The 15573-nt window shown below is 45.8% G+C and overlaps 1 protein-coding gene across 3 annotated transcripts in view; it reads right to left on the reverse strand.

Moving 5' to 3' along the window:
* The window catches only part of COPB1 (COPI coat complex subunit beta 1), a 36431-nt gene that overhangs the window by 7687 nt on the left and 13171 nt on the right, over nt 1–15573 (reverse strand). For all 3 annotated transcript variants that reach the window (XM_039344578.1, XM_039344577.1, XM_039344579.1), the window contains 2 exons: nt 14454–14550; nt 12740–12900 (listed from right to left, as the gene is read on the reverse strand). In XM_039344578.1, the coding sequence (XP_039200512.1) occupies nt 12740–12900; nt 14454–14550 (258 nt within the window). The remainder of the gene's footprint in view (nt 1–12739; nt 12901–14453; nt 14551–15573) is intronic.

A 15573-nucleotide genomic window follows, 5' to 3' on the forward strand; every position in this document is an offset into this window, starting at 1 on the left:
TTCCATGCTATCTATGCACAAGAATCTGATCTACTAAATTGGTGCCAGATAACAGTCAACAGACTTCAGGGACTGGACTTATGTGTCTTGGGGGCATAGAGAGTCCAGCCTAATGATGCATTTGACCCCACACCCTCAGGCTCAGCCTGTTCATCTCATATATATATATATATATATATATATATATATATATATATATATATATATATATATATATATATATATATATATAGTGAAGATATAAAATGAACACCAGGGTAATAAAAACTGTAAAAGTTTTTAATAAATTAAAACTATAAAAGTTTTAAAAAGCGCCAAGCTTTCGCCGTCACCTGCCGGCATCCTCAGGGCTGGCGCGCCAGAGAATGAGAAGGTCTTTTTATAGGCGTGTCGAGGTCTGCGCCCGGCTCCTCGATCTTGTCATCGGGCCTAATTGGTTCAGCTGTGTGCAATTAACCTGTACTTCTTTTCTCTTTTTGGTTGCATTTTTATCTTCATCCGTCTCCAACTCTCCCAACTCCGAATTAGCTAGATGGCAATTCCAGTTATTTCGGTTGCCTTTATATTCTAACCTCCCCTCAGGCTCAGGTGGTAGTGCACATTCTACATTCCTTTCTCCACCATATCTTGTCCGGTTGTTACTTCTAGGATCGCGTTCATTTCCGGTCTCAATACTTTCGTTTTTAATGTGTCCGTCATCCTGATGATCTCGTAAATTGCCACGGGTCCGGTGCAGCGTGGGGGGGTGTTCCGCAAGGTGGAGGGATCGTCTCTTGTCCGTTATCATGCCCAGCTGTCTTGCGCGTGTCCTACTCCGAGTACTCGGTCCAGGGGGTATGTGCATAGCGGTCAAGCCGCGTCCCTCCTGGTTGCAGCGCTCTTCCTCAGTTCTCCCCTTTTTTACATTATTAAAAGCATTCGCGTGTATTCTATGGGAGTCCTCAGGATCGTCAGGTAGGGGGTGTAACGGCTCGATCGTCCGCACCTTGCCGCTCTCCGATCTTCCCTCCTCCTCCATAGCGGCGTGCGAGAGTTCTTCATCAACCACCTCCCGTGGTTTGTCTTCATTAGAGCTGATCGTTCCGGCTGCATGGGGGGTTCTTCTCCTCCTTTCCGGACCAGCCATGATGTTTCCCGTTGCGCGATTCAGCACCCACCTGTCGTATCTTCCCTCGTCTCCTCTTTACTGTCAGGGGTGATGTTTCTTACTGTCCGAGAGCCATGCCTCTCTAAGAAGGCGGCCCCCTTTGGTTGAATGTATCTTTCGATGCCGGGTCCTTAGGGCGCATGCCGCCCGCAGTGTTTGGTTGGGTCATTTTATATGGTGCCAGGATCCTAGCTGTGGCTTCTGATACCAATGGGGTGGTTTCCGCTCTGACGGTGCTGCAATGTGTCTCCACACGTGAATAGCGTCCTGACACAACTGGCTTTATGGGCATCGGATGATTGCTCCCAAAGTGGAGAATCCTGTCAGTACATGTTGGTTTTCGGTATACCCTGGTGGCTAGACAATCCACCTGGCGCTGCACTAAGGCCCTGATCTTCCTCCTCCATGCCGGGTATACCGAATTCAGGACGCCCATAAAGTCTTTTGTGTCGTTTCTTAATGACTATCGTCCACATAGCGGGCCCAAAATTTTGGTCGATGCTGGGCCATCGCTATGTGTTCTAGCTGTTGGAGTACCATCTCTGCAACCACACTTCCTAGGTGTTCCTTTGATTTGCTCATATATAACACCCTGAAAGGTGAAATAGGTGTTAAGGCATATTTCCATCAGCTTTACAAGGTCCTCCGTTTGAAGGGAGTCCTGATGTTGCCCATGGTCCCTTGATTAAGCAGGACCGCAACTTCTTGCGGGATGGAAGTGAAGAAGGAGACCATGAGCCATCCTCTTCCACCTTCAGGGTTTTAATTCTGGAGGAATTCTTCTGCCGATCTTACGGTGGTGTCGCTGTTACTTGCCAAGTGGCCAATGCGTACGCTCAGCCACTTGGCAAGTTCAGAGATGGGGGTACCCCTAAATGCTACAATGGGGCGGAGGGGGACATTGGGCTTATGTATCAACGACGGCACATGGTATTGTTAATTAATGGTGCAACACCAGAAGAAATAGGCAACCCAAAGAGGTATATTCAAAGCTATCGAGACACTCCAGTATAGAATAAACCACAACATTTTAGGATGCTAAACCAACATATCCGGCAAGTCATCCCCGGGTGACTCAGCATAAGACAAGAACGTTCTTGAAAAGGCTGAATTTATTACGTGAGTCGCCAATAAAAATTTACCGGGGGTGGTGCACAATTGATCCTCAAGGGTGTTGAGCCAGCCGCAATTCCCGTGTTGCAACGAGATATAGGACACAACCTTAATGATGCGACACACTGGATTTTGTGGCAGCATTAGAGCCCGCCCTACACCACACTGGGACAGGAGAAGAAGCCAAGAATATAATCAGGCAACAGGTCACGAGCCTAATCATGAGCCACAGACGCAACAAATGTTATCGGCAGAGGAAAGGGTGGCTCTAAGCCAACTTAGAAAAGATGACACCATTGTCATCCTCCCAGCCGATAAGGGGAGGGCAACTGTTGTTTTAGACAAAGAGGCATATGTAAGAAAGGCATTGGATTTACTCCAAGACGGTGCTGCCTATAGAGTGGTTAGTAAAGATCCCTCCACCACGTTGAGAAACCGTACTAACAAGCTCCTGGATGACCTAAAACGTAAGGGGAGGATAGGGGAAGAAGTGTTAAGAAAGATCCGCCCTGGTGACTCAGCACTCGCCAGATTTTATGGCTTACCTAAGATACATAAGCCCAATGTCCCCCTCCGCCCCATTGTAGCATTTAGGGGTACCCCCATCTCTGAACTTGCCAAGTGGCTGAGCGTACGCATTGGCCACTTGGCAAGTAACAGCGACACCACCGTAAGATCGGCAGAAGAATTCCTCAACAGAATTAAAACCCTGAAGGTGGAAGAGGATGAGCTCATGGTCTCCTTTGATGTAGTTTCTCTATTCACTTCCATCCCGCAAGAACTTGCGGTTGCGGTCCTAAGAGACCGGCTTAATCAAGGAGACCATGGGCAACATCAGGACTCCCTTCAAACGGAGGACCTTGTAAAGCTGATGGAAATATGCCTTAACACCTATTTCACCTTTCAGGGTGTTATATATGAGCAAATCAAAGGAACACCTATGGGGTCGCCGATCTCCAGTGTGGTTGCAGAGATGGTACTCCAACAGCTAGAACACATAGCGATGGCCCAGCATCGACCAAAATTTTGGGCCCGCTATGTGGACGATACGTTTGCGGTCATTAAGAAACGACACAAAACTGACTTTATGGGCGTCCTGAATTCGGTATACCCGGACATCCAATTCACCATGGAGGAGGAAGATCAGGGCAATTTGGCATTTTTGGATGTATTAGTGCAGCGCCAGGTGGATGGATGTCTAGCCACCAGGGTATACCGAAAACCAACATGTACTGACAGGATTCTCCACTTTGGGAGCAATCATCCGATGGCCCATAAAGCCAGTTGTGTCAGGACGCTATTCAAACGTGTGGAGACACATTGCAGCACCGTCAGAGCTAAAAAGGAAGAGAGAAACCACCTCTTCCAAATATGTAGACGTAACGGCTACCCGGTAAACTTATTAACCAGTTCAGGAAACCACCTGGACTCCGGAGTAACCCTGCATCTCAAGAATCCATGCCTCAAGCCACCACACGCATTGCCCTCCCCTATATCCATAATGTATCAGAAGCCACAGCTAGGATCCTGGCACCATATAAAATACAGGTGGCCCATAGACCCAACCAAACACTGCGGGCGGCAATAATGCGCCCTAAGGACCCGCTCCCCAGCATCGAAAGATCGGCAGCCGTCTATAGGATTGACTGTATGGACTGCCAATGCAATTATATTGGGGAGACTGCTAAACGCATTAAGACCAGGGTCCATGAGCACGAATTGGCAGTGAGAAGGAGGGATTGTCACTCCCAAATATGGGCCCACACGGTGGATCTGGGCCACAGGTTTAATTTTAGTGGCGTCAGTGTATTGGCAAATGATAGTACCAAAGGGGGCCGCCTTCTTAGAGAGGCATGGCTCTCGGACAGTAAGTCCATTAACAGGCATATTGACCTATGTCCGTCCTATTTGGCCTTAAGATCATGGAGTGCCAATAATCAGCGGCAACGCCCTCGATGGCCCAATAACAACTTGGGCAGCACCCGAACTATCCAACAAACCATGTGCAATTTGGAGGAAGGAAAGCAATCGCGAGATACTCCGACCACCCCCGTGAGACTGCTGCAATCCCAGAGGATTAGGGGGGTGATAAAAACCAAGATCCGGACCCCTGACAGTAAAGAGGAGACGAGGGAAGATACGACAGGTGGAAGTGCGGGTGAATCGCTAAATGCAACGGCCTGCCCATACATCAAAAGAAACATCATGGCTGGTCCGGAAAGGAGGAGAAGAACCCCCCATGCAGCCGGAACGATCAGCTCTAATGAAGACAAACCACGGGAGGTGGTTGATGAAGAACTCTCGCACGCCGCTATGGAGGAGGAGGGAAGATCGGAGAGCGGCAAGGTGCGGAAGATCGAGCCGTTACACCCCCTACCTGACGATCCTGAGGACTCCCATAGAATACACGCGAATGCTTTTAATAATGTAAAAAAGGGGAGAACTGAGGAAGAGCGCTGCAACCAGGAGGGACGCGGCTTGACCGCTGTGCACACACCCCCTGGACCGAGTACTCGGAGTAGGACACGCGCAAGACAGCTGGGCATGATAACGGACAAGAGACGATCCCTCCACCTTGCGGAACACCCCCCCACGCTGCACCGGACCCGTGGCAATTTACGAGATCATCAGGATGACGGACACATTAAAAACGAAAGTATTGAGACCGGAAATGAACGCGATCCTAGAAGTAACAACCGGACAAGATATGGTGGAGAAAGGAATGTAGAATGTGCACTACCACCTGAGCCTGAGGGGAGGTTAGAATATAAAGGCAACCGAAATAACTGGAATTGCCATCTAGTTAATTCGGAGTTGGGAGAGTTGGAGATGGATGAAGATAAAAATGCAACCAAAAAGAGAAAAGAAGTACAGGTTAATTGCACACAGCTGAACCAATTAGGCCCGATGACAAGATCGAGGAGCCGGGCGCAGACCTCGACACGCCTATAAAAAGACCTTCTCATTCTCTGGCGCGCCAGCCCTGAGGATGCCGGCAGGTGACGGCGAAAGCTTGGCGCTTTTTAAAACTTTTATAGTTTTAATTTATTAAAAACTTTTACAGTTTTTATTACCCTGGTGTTCATTTTATATCTTCATTATGAATATTCCCAGGGTTCATATTTTTAACCTTTTTAATCGTATATATAGTAGAGCAGCTTTGCTCAGAGCCAGAAAATGGGAAAGGACAGCACGGCGTGTCTCAACTAATTATTGTAAGCTGGCGTTCCTTCATCGCTGCATCAAGGAGAACCTAATACCGAACTCGTTAAGAAGAAAACCAACCGTGGACTCCCTGGAATGCTGGCAAGCCGTCCGTCAATTCCAACGACGCACATTATACGCGTTAATTAATGACCAACACAGAAGAATAGGCAACTTAAAGAGGTATATTCAAGGCTATCGAGACTCTTGCAGTATAGAATTAAACCACCAGCATTTTAGGATGCTAAACCAACATATCCGGCAAGTCATGGCCCGGGTGACTCAGCATATGACAAGAACGTTTCTAAAAAGGCTGAATTTATTACGTGAGTCTTGTAATAACAATTTACCGGGGGTGGTGCACAATTTATCCTCAAGGGTGTTGAGCCAGCCGCAATTATCCGTGTTGCAACGAGATATAGGACACAACTTTAATGATGGGGACACACTGGATTTTGTGGCAGCATTAGAGCCCGCCCTACACCACACTGGGACAGGAGAAGAAGCCAAGAATATAATCAGGCAACAGGTCACGAGCCTAATCATGAGCCACAGACGCCAACAAATGTTATCGGCAGAGGAAAGGGTGGCTCTAAGCCAACTTAGAAAAGATGACATCATTGTCATCCTCCCAGCCGATAAGGGGAGGGCAACTGTTGTTTTAGACAAAGAGGCATATGTAAGAAAGGCATTGGATTTACTCCAAGACGGTGCTGCCTATAGAGTGGTTAGTAAAGATCCCTCCACCACGTTGAGAAACCGTACTAACAAGCTCCTGGATGACCTAAAATGTAAGGGGAGGATAGGGGAAGAAGTGTTAAGAAAGATCCGCCCTGGTGACTCAGCACTCGCCAGATTTTATGGCTTACCTAAGATACATAAGCCCAATGTCCCCCTCCGCCCCATTGTAGCATTTAGGGGTACCCCCATCTCTGAACTTGCCAAGTGGCTGAGCGTACGCATTGGCCACTTGGCAAGTAACAGCGACACCACCGTAAGATCGGCAGAAGAATTCCTCAACAGAATTAAAACCCTGAAGGTGGAAGAGGATGAGCTCATGGTCTCCTTTGATGTAGTTTCCCTATTCACTTCCATCCCGCAAGAACTTGCGGTTGCGGTCCTAAGAGACCGGCTTAATCAAGGAGACCATGGGCAACATCAGGACTCCCTTCAAACGGAGGACCTTGTAAAGCTGATGGAAATATGCCTTAACACCTATTTCACCTTTCAGGGTGTTATATATGAGCAAATCAAAGGAACACCTATGGGGTCGCCGATCTCCAGTGTGGTTGCAGAGATGGTACTCCAACAGCTAGAACACATAGCGATGGCCCAGCATCGACCAAAATTTTGGGCCCGCTATGTGGACGATACGTTTGCGGTCATTAAGAAACGACACAAAACTGACTTTATGGGCGTCCTGAATTCGGTATACCCGGACATCCAATTCACCATGGAGGAGGAAGATCAGGGCAATTTGGCATTTTTAGATGTATTAGTGCAGCGCCAGGTGGATGGATGTCTAGCCACCAGGGTATACCGAAAACCAACATGTACTGACAGGATTCTCCACTTTGGGAGCAATCATCCGATGGCCCATAAAGCCAGTTGTGTCAGGACGCTATTCAAACGAGTGGAGACACATTGCAGCACCGTCAGAGCTAAAAAGGAAGAGAGAAACCACCTCTTCCAAATATGTAGACGTAACGGCTACCCGGTAAAACTTATTAACCAGTTCAGGAAACCACCTGGACTCCGGAGTAACCCTGCATCTCAAGAATCCATGCCTCAAGCCACCACACGCATTGCCCTCCCCTATATCCATAATGTATCAGAAGCCACAGCTAGGATCCTGGCACCATATAAAATACAGGTGGCCCATAGACCCAACCAAACACTGCGGGCGGCAATAATGCGCCCTAAGGACCCGCTCCCCAGCATCGAAAGATCGGCAGCCGTCTATAGGATTGACTGTATGGACTGCCAATGCAATTATATTGGGGAGACTGCTAAACGCATTAAGACCAGGGTCCATGAGCACGAATTGGCAGTGAGAAGGAGGGATTGTCACTCCCAAATATGGGCCCACACGGTGGATCTGGGCCACAGGTTTAATTTTAGTGGCGTCAGTGTATTGGCAAATGATAGTACCAAAGGGGGCCGCCTTCTTAGAGAGGCATGGCTCTCGGACAGTAAGTCCATTAACAGGCATATTGACCTATGTCCGTCCTATTTGGCCTTAAGATCATGGAGTGCCAATAATCAGCGGCAACGCCTTCGATGGCCCAATAACAACTTGGGCAGCACCCGAACTATCCAACAAACCATGTGCAATTTGGAGGAAGGAAAGCAATCGCGAGATACTCCGACCACCCCCGTGAGACTGCTGCAATCCCAGAGGATTAGGGGGGTGATAAAAACCAAGATCCGGTCCCCTGACAGTAAAGAGGAGACGAGGGAAGATACGACAGGTGGAAGTGCGGGTGAATCGCTAAATGCAACGGCCTGCCCATACATCAAAAGAAACATCATGGCTGGTCCGGAAAGGAGGAGAAGAACCCCCCATGCAGCCGGAACGATCAGCTCTAATGAAGACAAACCACGGGAGGTGGTTGATGAAGAACTCTCGCACGCCGCTATGGAGGAGGAGGGAAGATCGGAGAGCGGCAAGGTGCGGACGATCGAGCCGTTACACCCCCTACCTGACGATCCTGAGGACTCCCATAGAATACACGCGAATGCTTTTAATAATGTAAAAAAGGGGAGAACTGAGGAAGAGCGCTGCAACCAGGAGGGACGCGGCTTGACCGCTATGCACATACCCCCTGGACCGAGTACTCGGAGTAGGACACGCGCAAGACAGCTGGGCATGATAACGGACAAGAGACGATCCCTCCACCTTGCGGAACACCCCCCCACGCTGCACCGGACCCGTGGCAATTTACGAGATCATCAGGATGACGGACACATTAAAAACGAAAGTATTGAGACCGGAAATGAACGCGATCCTAGAAGTAACAACCGGACAAGATATGGTGGAGAAAGGAATGTAGAATGTGCACTACCACCTGAGCCTGAGGGGAGGTTAGAATATAAAGGCAACCGAAATAACTGGAATTGCCATCTAGCTAATTCGGAGTTGGGAGAGTTGGAGATGGATGAAGATAAAAATGCAACCAAAAAGAGAAAAGAAGTACAGGTTAATTGCACACAGCTGAACCAATTAGGCCCGATGACAAGATCGAGGAGCCGGGCGCAGACCTCGACACGCCTATAAAAAGACCTTCTCATTCTCTGGCGCGCCAGCCCTGAGGATGCCGGCAGGTGACGGCGAAAGCTTGGCGCTTTTTAAAACTTTTATAGTTTTAATTTATTAAAAACTTTTACAGTTTTTATTACCCTGGTGTTCATTTTATATCTTCACTATGAATATTCCCAGGGTTCATATTTTTAACCTTTTTAATCGTATATATAGTAGAGCAGCTTTGCTCAGAGCCAGAAAATGGGAAAGGACAGCACGGCGTGTCTCAACTAATTATTGTAAGCTGGCGTTCCTTCATCGCTGCATCAAGGAGAACCTAATACCGAACTCGTTAAGAAGAAAACCAACCGTGGACTCCCTGGAATGCTGGCAAGCCGTCCGTCAATTCCAACGACGCACATTATACGCGTTAATTAATGACCAACACAGAAGAATAGGCAACTTAAAGAGGTATATTCAAGGCTATCGAGACTCTTGCAGTATAGAATTAAACCACCAGCATTTTAGGATGCTAAACCAACATATCCGGCAAGTCATGGCCCGGGTGACTCAGCATATGACAAGAACGTTTCTAAAAAGGCTGAATTTATTACGTGAGTCTTGTAATAACAATTTACCGGGGGTGGTGCACAATTTATCCTCAAGGGTGCTGAGCCAGCCGCAATTATCCGTGTTGCAACGAGATATAGGACACAACCTTAATGATGCGGACACACTGGATTTTGTGGCAGCATTAGAGCCCGCCCTACACCACACTGGGACAGGAGAAGAAGCCAAGAATATAATCAGGCAACAGGTCACGAGCCTAATCATGAGCCACAGACGCCAACAAATGTTATCGGCAGAGGAAAGGGTGGCTCTAAGCCAACTTAGAAAAGATGACATCATTGTCATCCTCCCAGCCGATAAGGGGAGGGCAACTGTTGTTTTAGACAAAGAGGCATATGTAAGAAAGGCATTGGATTTACTCCAAGACGGTGCTGCCTATAGAGTGGTTAGTAAAGATCCCTCCACCACATTGAGAAACCGTACTAACAAGCTCCTGGATGACCTAAAACGTAAGGGGAGGATAGGGGAAGAAGTGTTAAGAAAGATCCGCCCTGGTGACTCAGCACTCGCCAGATTTTATGGCTTACCTAAGATACATAAGCCCAATGTCCCCCTCCGCCCCATTGTAGCATTTAGGGGTACCCCCATCTCTGAACTTGCCAAGTGGCTGAGCGTACGCATTGGCCACTTGGCAAGTAACAGCGACACCACCGTAAGATCTGCAGAAGAATTCCTCAACAGAATTAAAACCCTGAAGGTGGAAGAGGATGAGCTCATGGTCTCCTTTGATGTAGTTTCCCTATTCACTTCCATCCCGCAAGAACTTGCGGTTGCGGTCCTAAGAGACCGGCTTAATCAAGGAGACCATGGGCAACATCAGGACTCCCTTCAAACGGAGGACCTTGTAAAGCTGATGGAAATATGCCTTAACACCTATTTCACCTTTCAGGGTGTTATATATGAGCAAATCAAAGGAACACCTATGGGGTCGCCGATCTCCAGTGTGGTTGCAGAGATGGTACTCCAACAGCTAGAACACATAGCGATGGCCCAGCATCGACCAAAATTTTGGGCCCGCTATGTGGACGATACGTTTGCGGTCATTAAGAAACGACACAAAACTGACTTTATGGGCGTCCTGAATTCGGTATACCCGGACATCCAATTCACCATGGAGGAGGAAGATCAGGGCAATTTGGCATTTTTAGATGTATTAGTGCAGCGCCAGGTGGATGGATGTCTAGCCACCAGGGTATACCGAAAACCAACATGTACTGACAGGATTCTCCACTTTGGGAGCAATCATCCGATGGCCCATAAAGCCAGTTGTGTCAGGACGCTATTCAAACGTGTGGAGACACATTGCAGCACCGTCAGAGCTAAAAAGGAAGAGAGAAACCACCTCTTCCAAATATGTAGACGTAACGGCTACCCGGTAAAACTTATTAACCAGTTCAGGAAACCACCTGGACTCCGGAGTAACCCTGCATCTCAAGAATCCATGCCTCAAGCCACCACACGCATTGCCCTCCCCTATATCCATAATGTATCAGAAGCCACAGCTAGGATCCTGGCACCATATAAAATACAGGTGGCCCATAGACCCAACCAAACACTGCGGGCGGCAATAATGCGCCCTAAGGACCCGCTCCCCAGCATCGAAAGATCGGCAGCCGTCTATAGGATTGACTGTATGGACTGCCAATGCAATTATATTGGGGAGACTGCTAAACGCATTAAGACCAGGGTCCATGAGCACGAATTGGCAGTGAGAAGGAGGGATTGTCACTCCCAAATATGGGCCCACACGGTGGATCTGGGCCACAGGTTTAATTTTAGTGGCGTCAGTGTATTGGCAAATGATAGTACCAAAGGGGGCCGCCTTCTTAGAGAGGCATGGCTCTCGGACAGTAAGTCCATTAACAGGCATATTGACCTATGTCCGTCCTATTTGGCCTTAAGATCATGGAGTGCCAATAATCAGCGGCAACGCCTTCGATGGCCCAATAACTTGGGCAGCACCCGAACTATCCAACAAACCATGTGCAATTTGGAGGAAGGAAAGCAATCACGAGATACTCCGACCACCCCCGTGAGACTGCTGCAATCCCAGAGGATTAGGGGGGTGATAAAAACCAAGATCCGGTCCCCTGACAGTAAAGAGGAGACGAGGGAAGATACGACAGGTGGAAGTGCGGGTGAATCGCTAAATGCAACGGCCTGCCCATACATCAAAAGAAACATCATGGCTGGTCCGGAAAGGAGGAGAAGAACCCCCCATGCAGCCGGAACGATCAGCTCTAATGAAGACAAACCACGGGAGGTGGTTGATGAAGAACTCTCGCACGCCGCTATGGAGGAGGAGGGAAGATCGGAGAGCGGCAAGGTGCGGACGATCGAGCCGTTACACCCCCTATCTGACGATCCTGAGGACTCCCATAGAATACACGCGAATGCTTTTAATAATGTAAAAAAGGGGAGAACTGAGGAAGAGCGCTGCAACCAGGAGGGACGCGGCTTGACCGCTATGCACATACCCCCTGGACCGAGTACTCGGAGTAGGACACGCGCAAGACAGCTGGGCATGATAACGGACAAGAGACGATCCCTCCACCTTGCGGAACACCCCCCCACGCTGCACCGGACCCGTGGCAATTTACGAGATCATCAGGATGACGGACACATTAAAAACGAAAGTATTGAGACCGGAAATGAACGCGATCCTAGAAGTAACAACCGGACAAGATATGGTGGAGAAAGGAATGTAGAATGTGCACTACCACCTGAGCCTGAGGGGAGGTTAGAATATAAAGGCAACCGAAATAACTGGAATTGCCATCTAGTTAATTCGGAGTTGGGAGAGTTGGAGATGGATGAAGATAAAAATGCAACCAAAAAGAGAAAAGAAGTACAGGTTAATTGCACACAGCTGAACCAATTAGGCCCGATGACAAGATCGAGGAGCCGGGCGCAGACCTCGACACGCCTATAAAAAGACCTTCTCATTCTCTGGCGCGCCAGCCCTGAGGATGCCGGCAGGTGACGGCGAAAGCTTGGCGCTTTTTAAAACTTTTATAGTTTTAATTTATTAAAAACTTTTACAGTTTTTATTACCCTGGTGTTCATTTTATATCTTCACTATGAATATTCCCAGGGTTCATATTTTTAACCTTTTTAATCATATATATATATATGTATATGTATATGTATATGTATATGTGTATATATATATATATATATATATATATATATATATATATATTGCAGTCCTTTCAAATAACTGTTATTATAATAAATTATTATCATTACATTCTGAAGTCCAAACCAGAAATTCAAAAAAAGTACCAAAGAGATATTATGAAAGATAAAAATAAAAATCACATTCAGCAATTTGTGCAATTATAAGAAAAAACATATATGTATGTTTGTACAAATCATTCTAAGAACAGCAAAAACTTAATCACCTTTCTTCTTCCTTTTTGGCAGGTCTGGAGCTACTAAGGGCACTCTGTGTAGCATAAGTTCCCATTTCAGTTACCAGCTTTTGGACAGGACCCACGGTGATTTCCTCCTCAGGTTTCAGCTCGCCAGCTTCTTTCTTGATTTCAGATTCTACTATCGGGATCTGAACGTAAAAAAGGAGCAGTAGGAGTAAAGTTGTTAAAAATACAAACTTGCTCTCTCCTACTCTCACTCCTTGTCTTTTCGGGCTTAATATTCTTGAAGCTACTCAATCTGAATTGACTAGAGCTTTCCTTGTGGTTCCAACATGTATTTGGTTTGCTTCTTTTGTCTGAGTAAGATGATAGATAGATAGATAGATAGATAGATAGATAGATAGATAGATAGATAGATAGACAGATAGATAGATAAACCTTTATTGTCATTTTTTTACTGTGGGCACAACGGCACACATCAAAAATGAAATTTAGTTGCCTGCTCTCAAAATGAAACACATACATGACACAGACCTAAAACATACTATGTACAACATATGTATAGACCCACACCCCTACATATACCTAGATCCAGATTGCTCAATTTTGTGCTTTCAAATATACCATCCATCTTTTCTTATAAGGAGTCAAAACTGATCCAAGCATGCACATGTACGTACAAATACATAAAGTGTGTATACGCACACATATGCATACGTACATATGTATGTTTTGTTTACATTTGACTTCTAGCTGTAATAAAGGTATTTCAAGCAGTAGGATAAATACATTACAATAAAAAGATGGGAAATAGGTTATAAGCTTAGGAGATTTCATTACTAATAATCTTACTCCTGCTGTATGCATTATGTATTTTGCAATAACAAATGGTTGTAAATTCCAACTTGGATTCAAAAGAGCAAGTTTGTGGTAGTCATGGGGACCGATGGCTATCAGTCTTCATGGCAGTGAAGACCATCTGCTGGAAGACTAATGAGCTTCCTTGTGCAGTTGTTTGGCCACTGTAAGAATAGACTGCTGGAGTATTTAGGACAGGGATCCAATCTAGCAGAGTATTGCTTCTGTTCCTATTAGTATTTACAAGATTGCAATATTTGTAGACTTATGTAGATTTATTTCATTCAAGGTAAAGTTATCTTTTCATTATTACACAAAACTGTTTGATCAAAAGATTTTGGGAGAAGGACAATTTGGATTTGATCTTGGATATCATTAGAATTTTCTGAATTTCTTTTAAATCTATAAACTCAATGTTATCTGAGTTGCTTTGCAAAGATGGAAGTTGTCTTTGCTCTATATTTCCCCAATACTGCTTTTGAGGATTCTCAATTAAAATGAGGGCAGAAAAGAATTGTTTCCACTGGGAGCTGAAGGTTGGCAGATACACTCCATTATCACAAATGCCTCCCAGTTAATCAATCCTTTTTATAAGAAGGCCCATATTAATTAAATTTCTATCAAAAGGTTGCCATTAGTTTCATGACCCATCAATGAAATGATCAATTACTTCAACGTAATGAAACTCTGTTCAGTTACTCTATCAGAAATTGTGGATACTATTACATAGGTTTTCATTTAAAGAATTCCTAAATGCATCCTCAAGAAATGAAGAACCAGTTTCAAGATTCGATAGGATTTTTCAAAGACTATGTTTTCCCTCTAAAATACTGTATATCAACTTGGGAAAATATTTCCAATTGACAAAAATGCAAACACATACCTCTCCCAATGATCTACGGACCTCTGTCATTACGCTCTGTATATCTTCCTTTGTGCTGCAGTATTCGCCAAGGATCCAAAGTGCTCCCCGATAAATTCTGTAAAGCAAAGCAAAATAAACCAAACTACAGGTAATCCTAAATTGACCAAATTTCTGTTACTAGGCAAGACAGTTGTTAAGTGACTTTTCTTGCCACAGTTGTTAAGTGAATCACTGCAATTTTTAAGTCAGCAAAGGAACAGCAATAAGACTTACATACCGCTTTGTAATGCTTTACAGCCCTTTATAAGCAGTTTTACAGAGTCAGCCTATGGCAGTGTTTCCCAAACTTGACAATTTTAAGGCATGTGGACTTCAACTCCCAGAATTCCACAGCCAGCGTTGCTGGCTGTGGAATTCTGGGAGTTGAAGTCCTCATGCCTTAAAATTGTCAAGTTTGGGAAACACTGGCCTATGGCCTCCAACAATCTGGGTCCTCATTTTATCGACTTTGGAAGGACGGAAGGCTGAGTCAAGGTTAAGCCAGTCACGATCAAACTGCCGAACTGCTGGCAGTTGGCAGTCAGCAAAATTAGCTGCAATACTGCATTCTAACCACTGCGCCACCACGGCTCTTTAATATTTTAATATTAAGAGAATCTGACTTTCCATTGATTTTTCTTGTCAAGGCTGCAAAAAACGTTCACATGACTCGGGGACATTGCAACCATCATAAATACATGTCAGTTACCAAGCATCCAAATTCTGATCACATGACCGTGGATGAATGCTGCAATGGCCATGTGAAAAACGGTCCTAAGTCACACCCTTGTAACTTCAAAGGAATGGTTGTAAGGCGAGGACTACCTATAGTCAGCCAGGTTATTTATGAGAATTCTTTTTGTAAAGAATTTACACAGAGCCACCAACTTATCCCAGATCAAAGAAAGTAAATCATAAATTTAAAGATGGGTGCAGGTTCCTTTCAAGAAATGCCCTTTTCTACTCCACCGATTATCAAGCGTGAGCGTCAAGTATGTACAGAAAAAGCAGAAGATCAGCAAAATAACTCTTCTTCTCGATTTCTCCCTGTCACCAAACTTCTTTCTACCAATACAGTGAGTTGCGTGAAAGTCACAGA

This window comes from Crotalus tigris, unplaced genomic scaffold (genome assembly GCF_016545835.1).
Source record: "Crotalus tigris isolate CLP2741 ecotype Arizona unplaced genomic scaffold, ASM1654583v1 scf7180000017933.3771270, whole genome shotgun sequence".
In the NCBI taxonomy this organism is placed as follows: domain Eukaryota; kingdom Metazoa; phylum Chordata; class Lepidosauria; order Squamata; family Viperidae; genus Crotalus; species Crotalus tigris.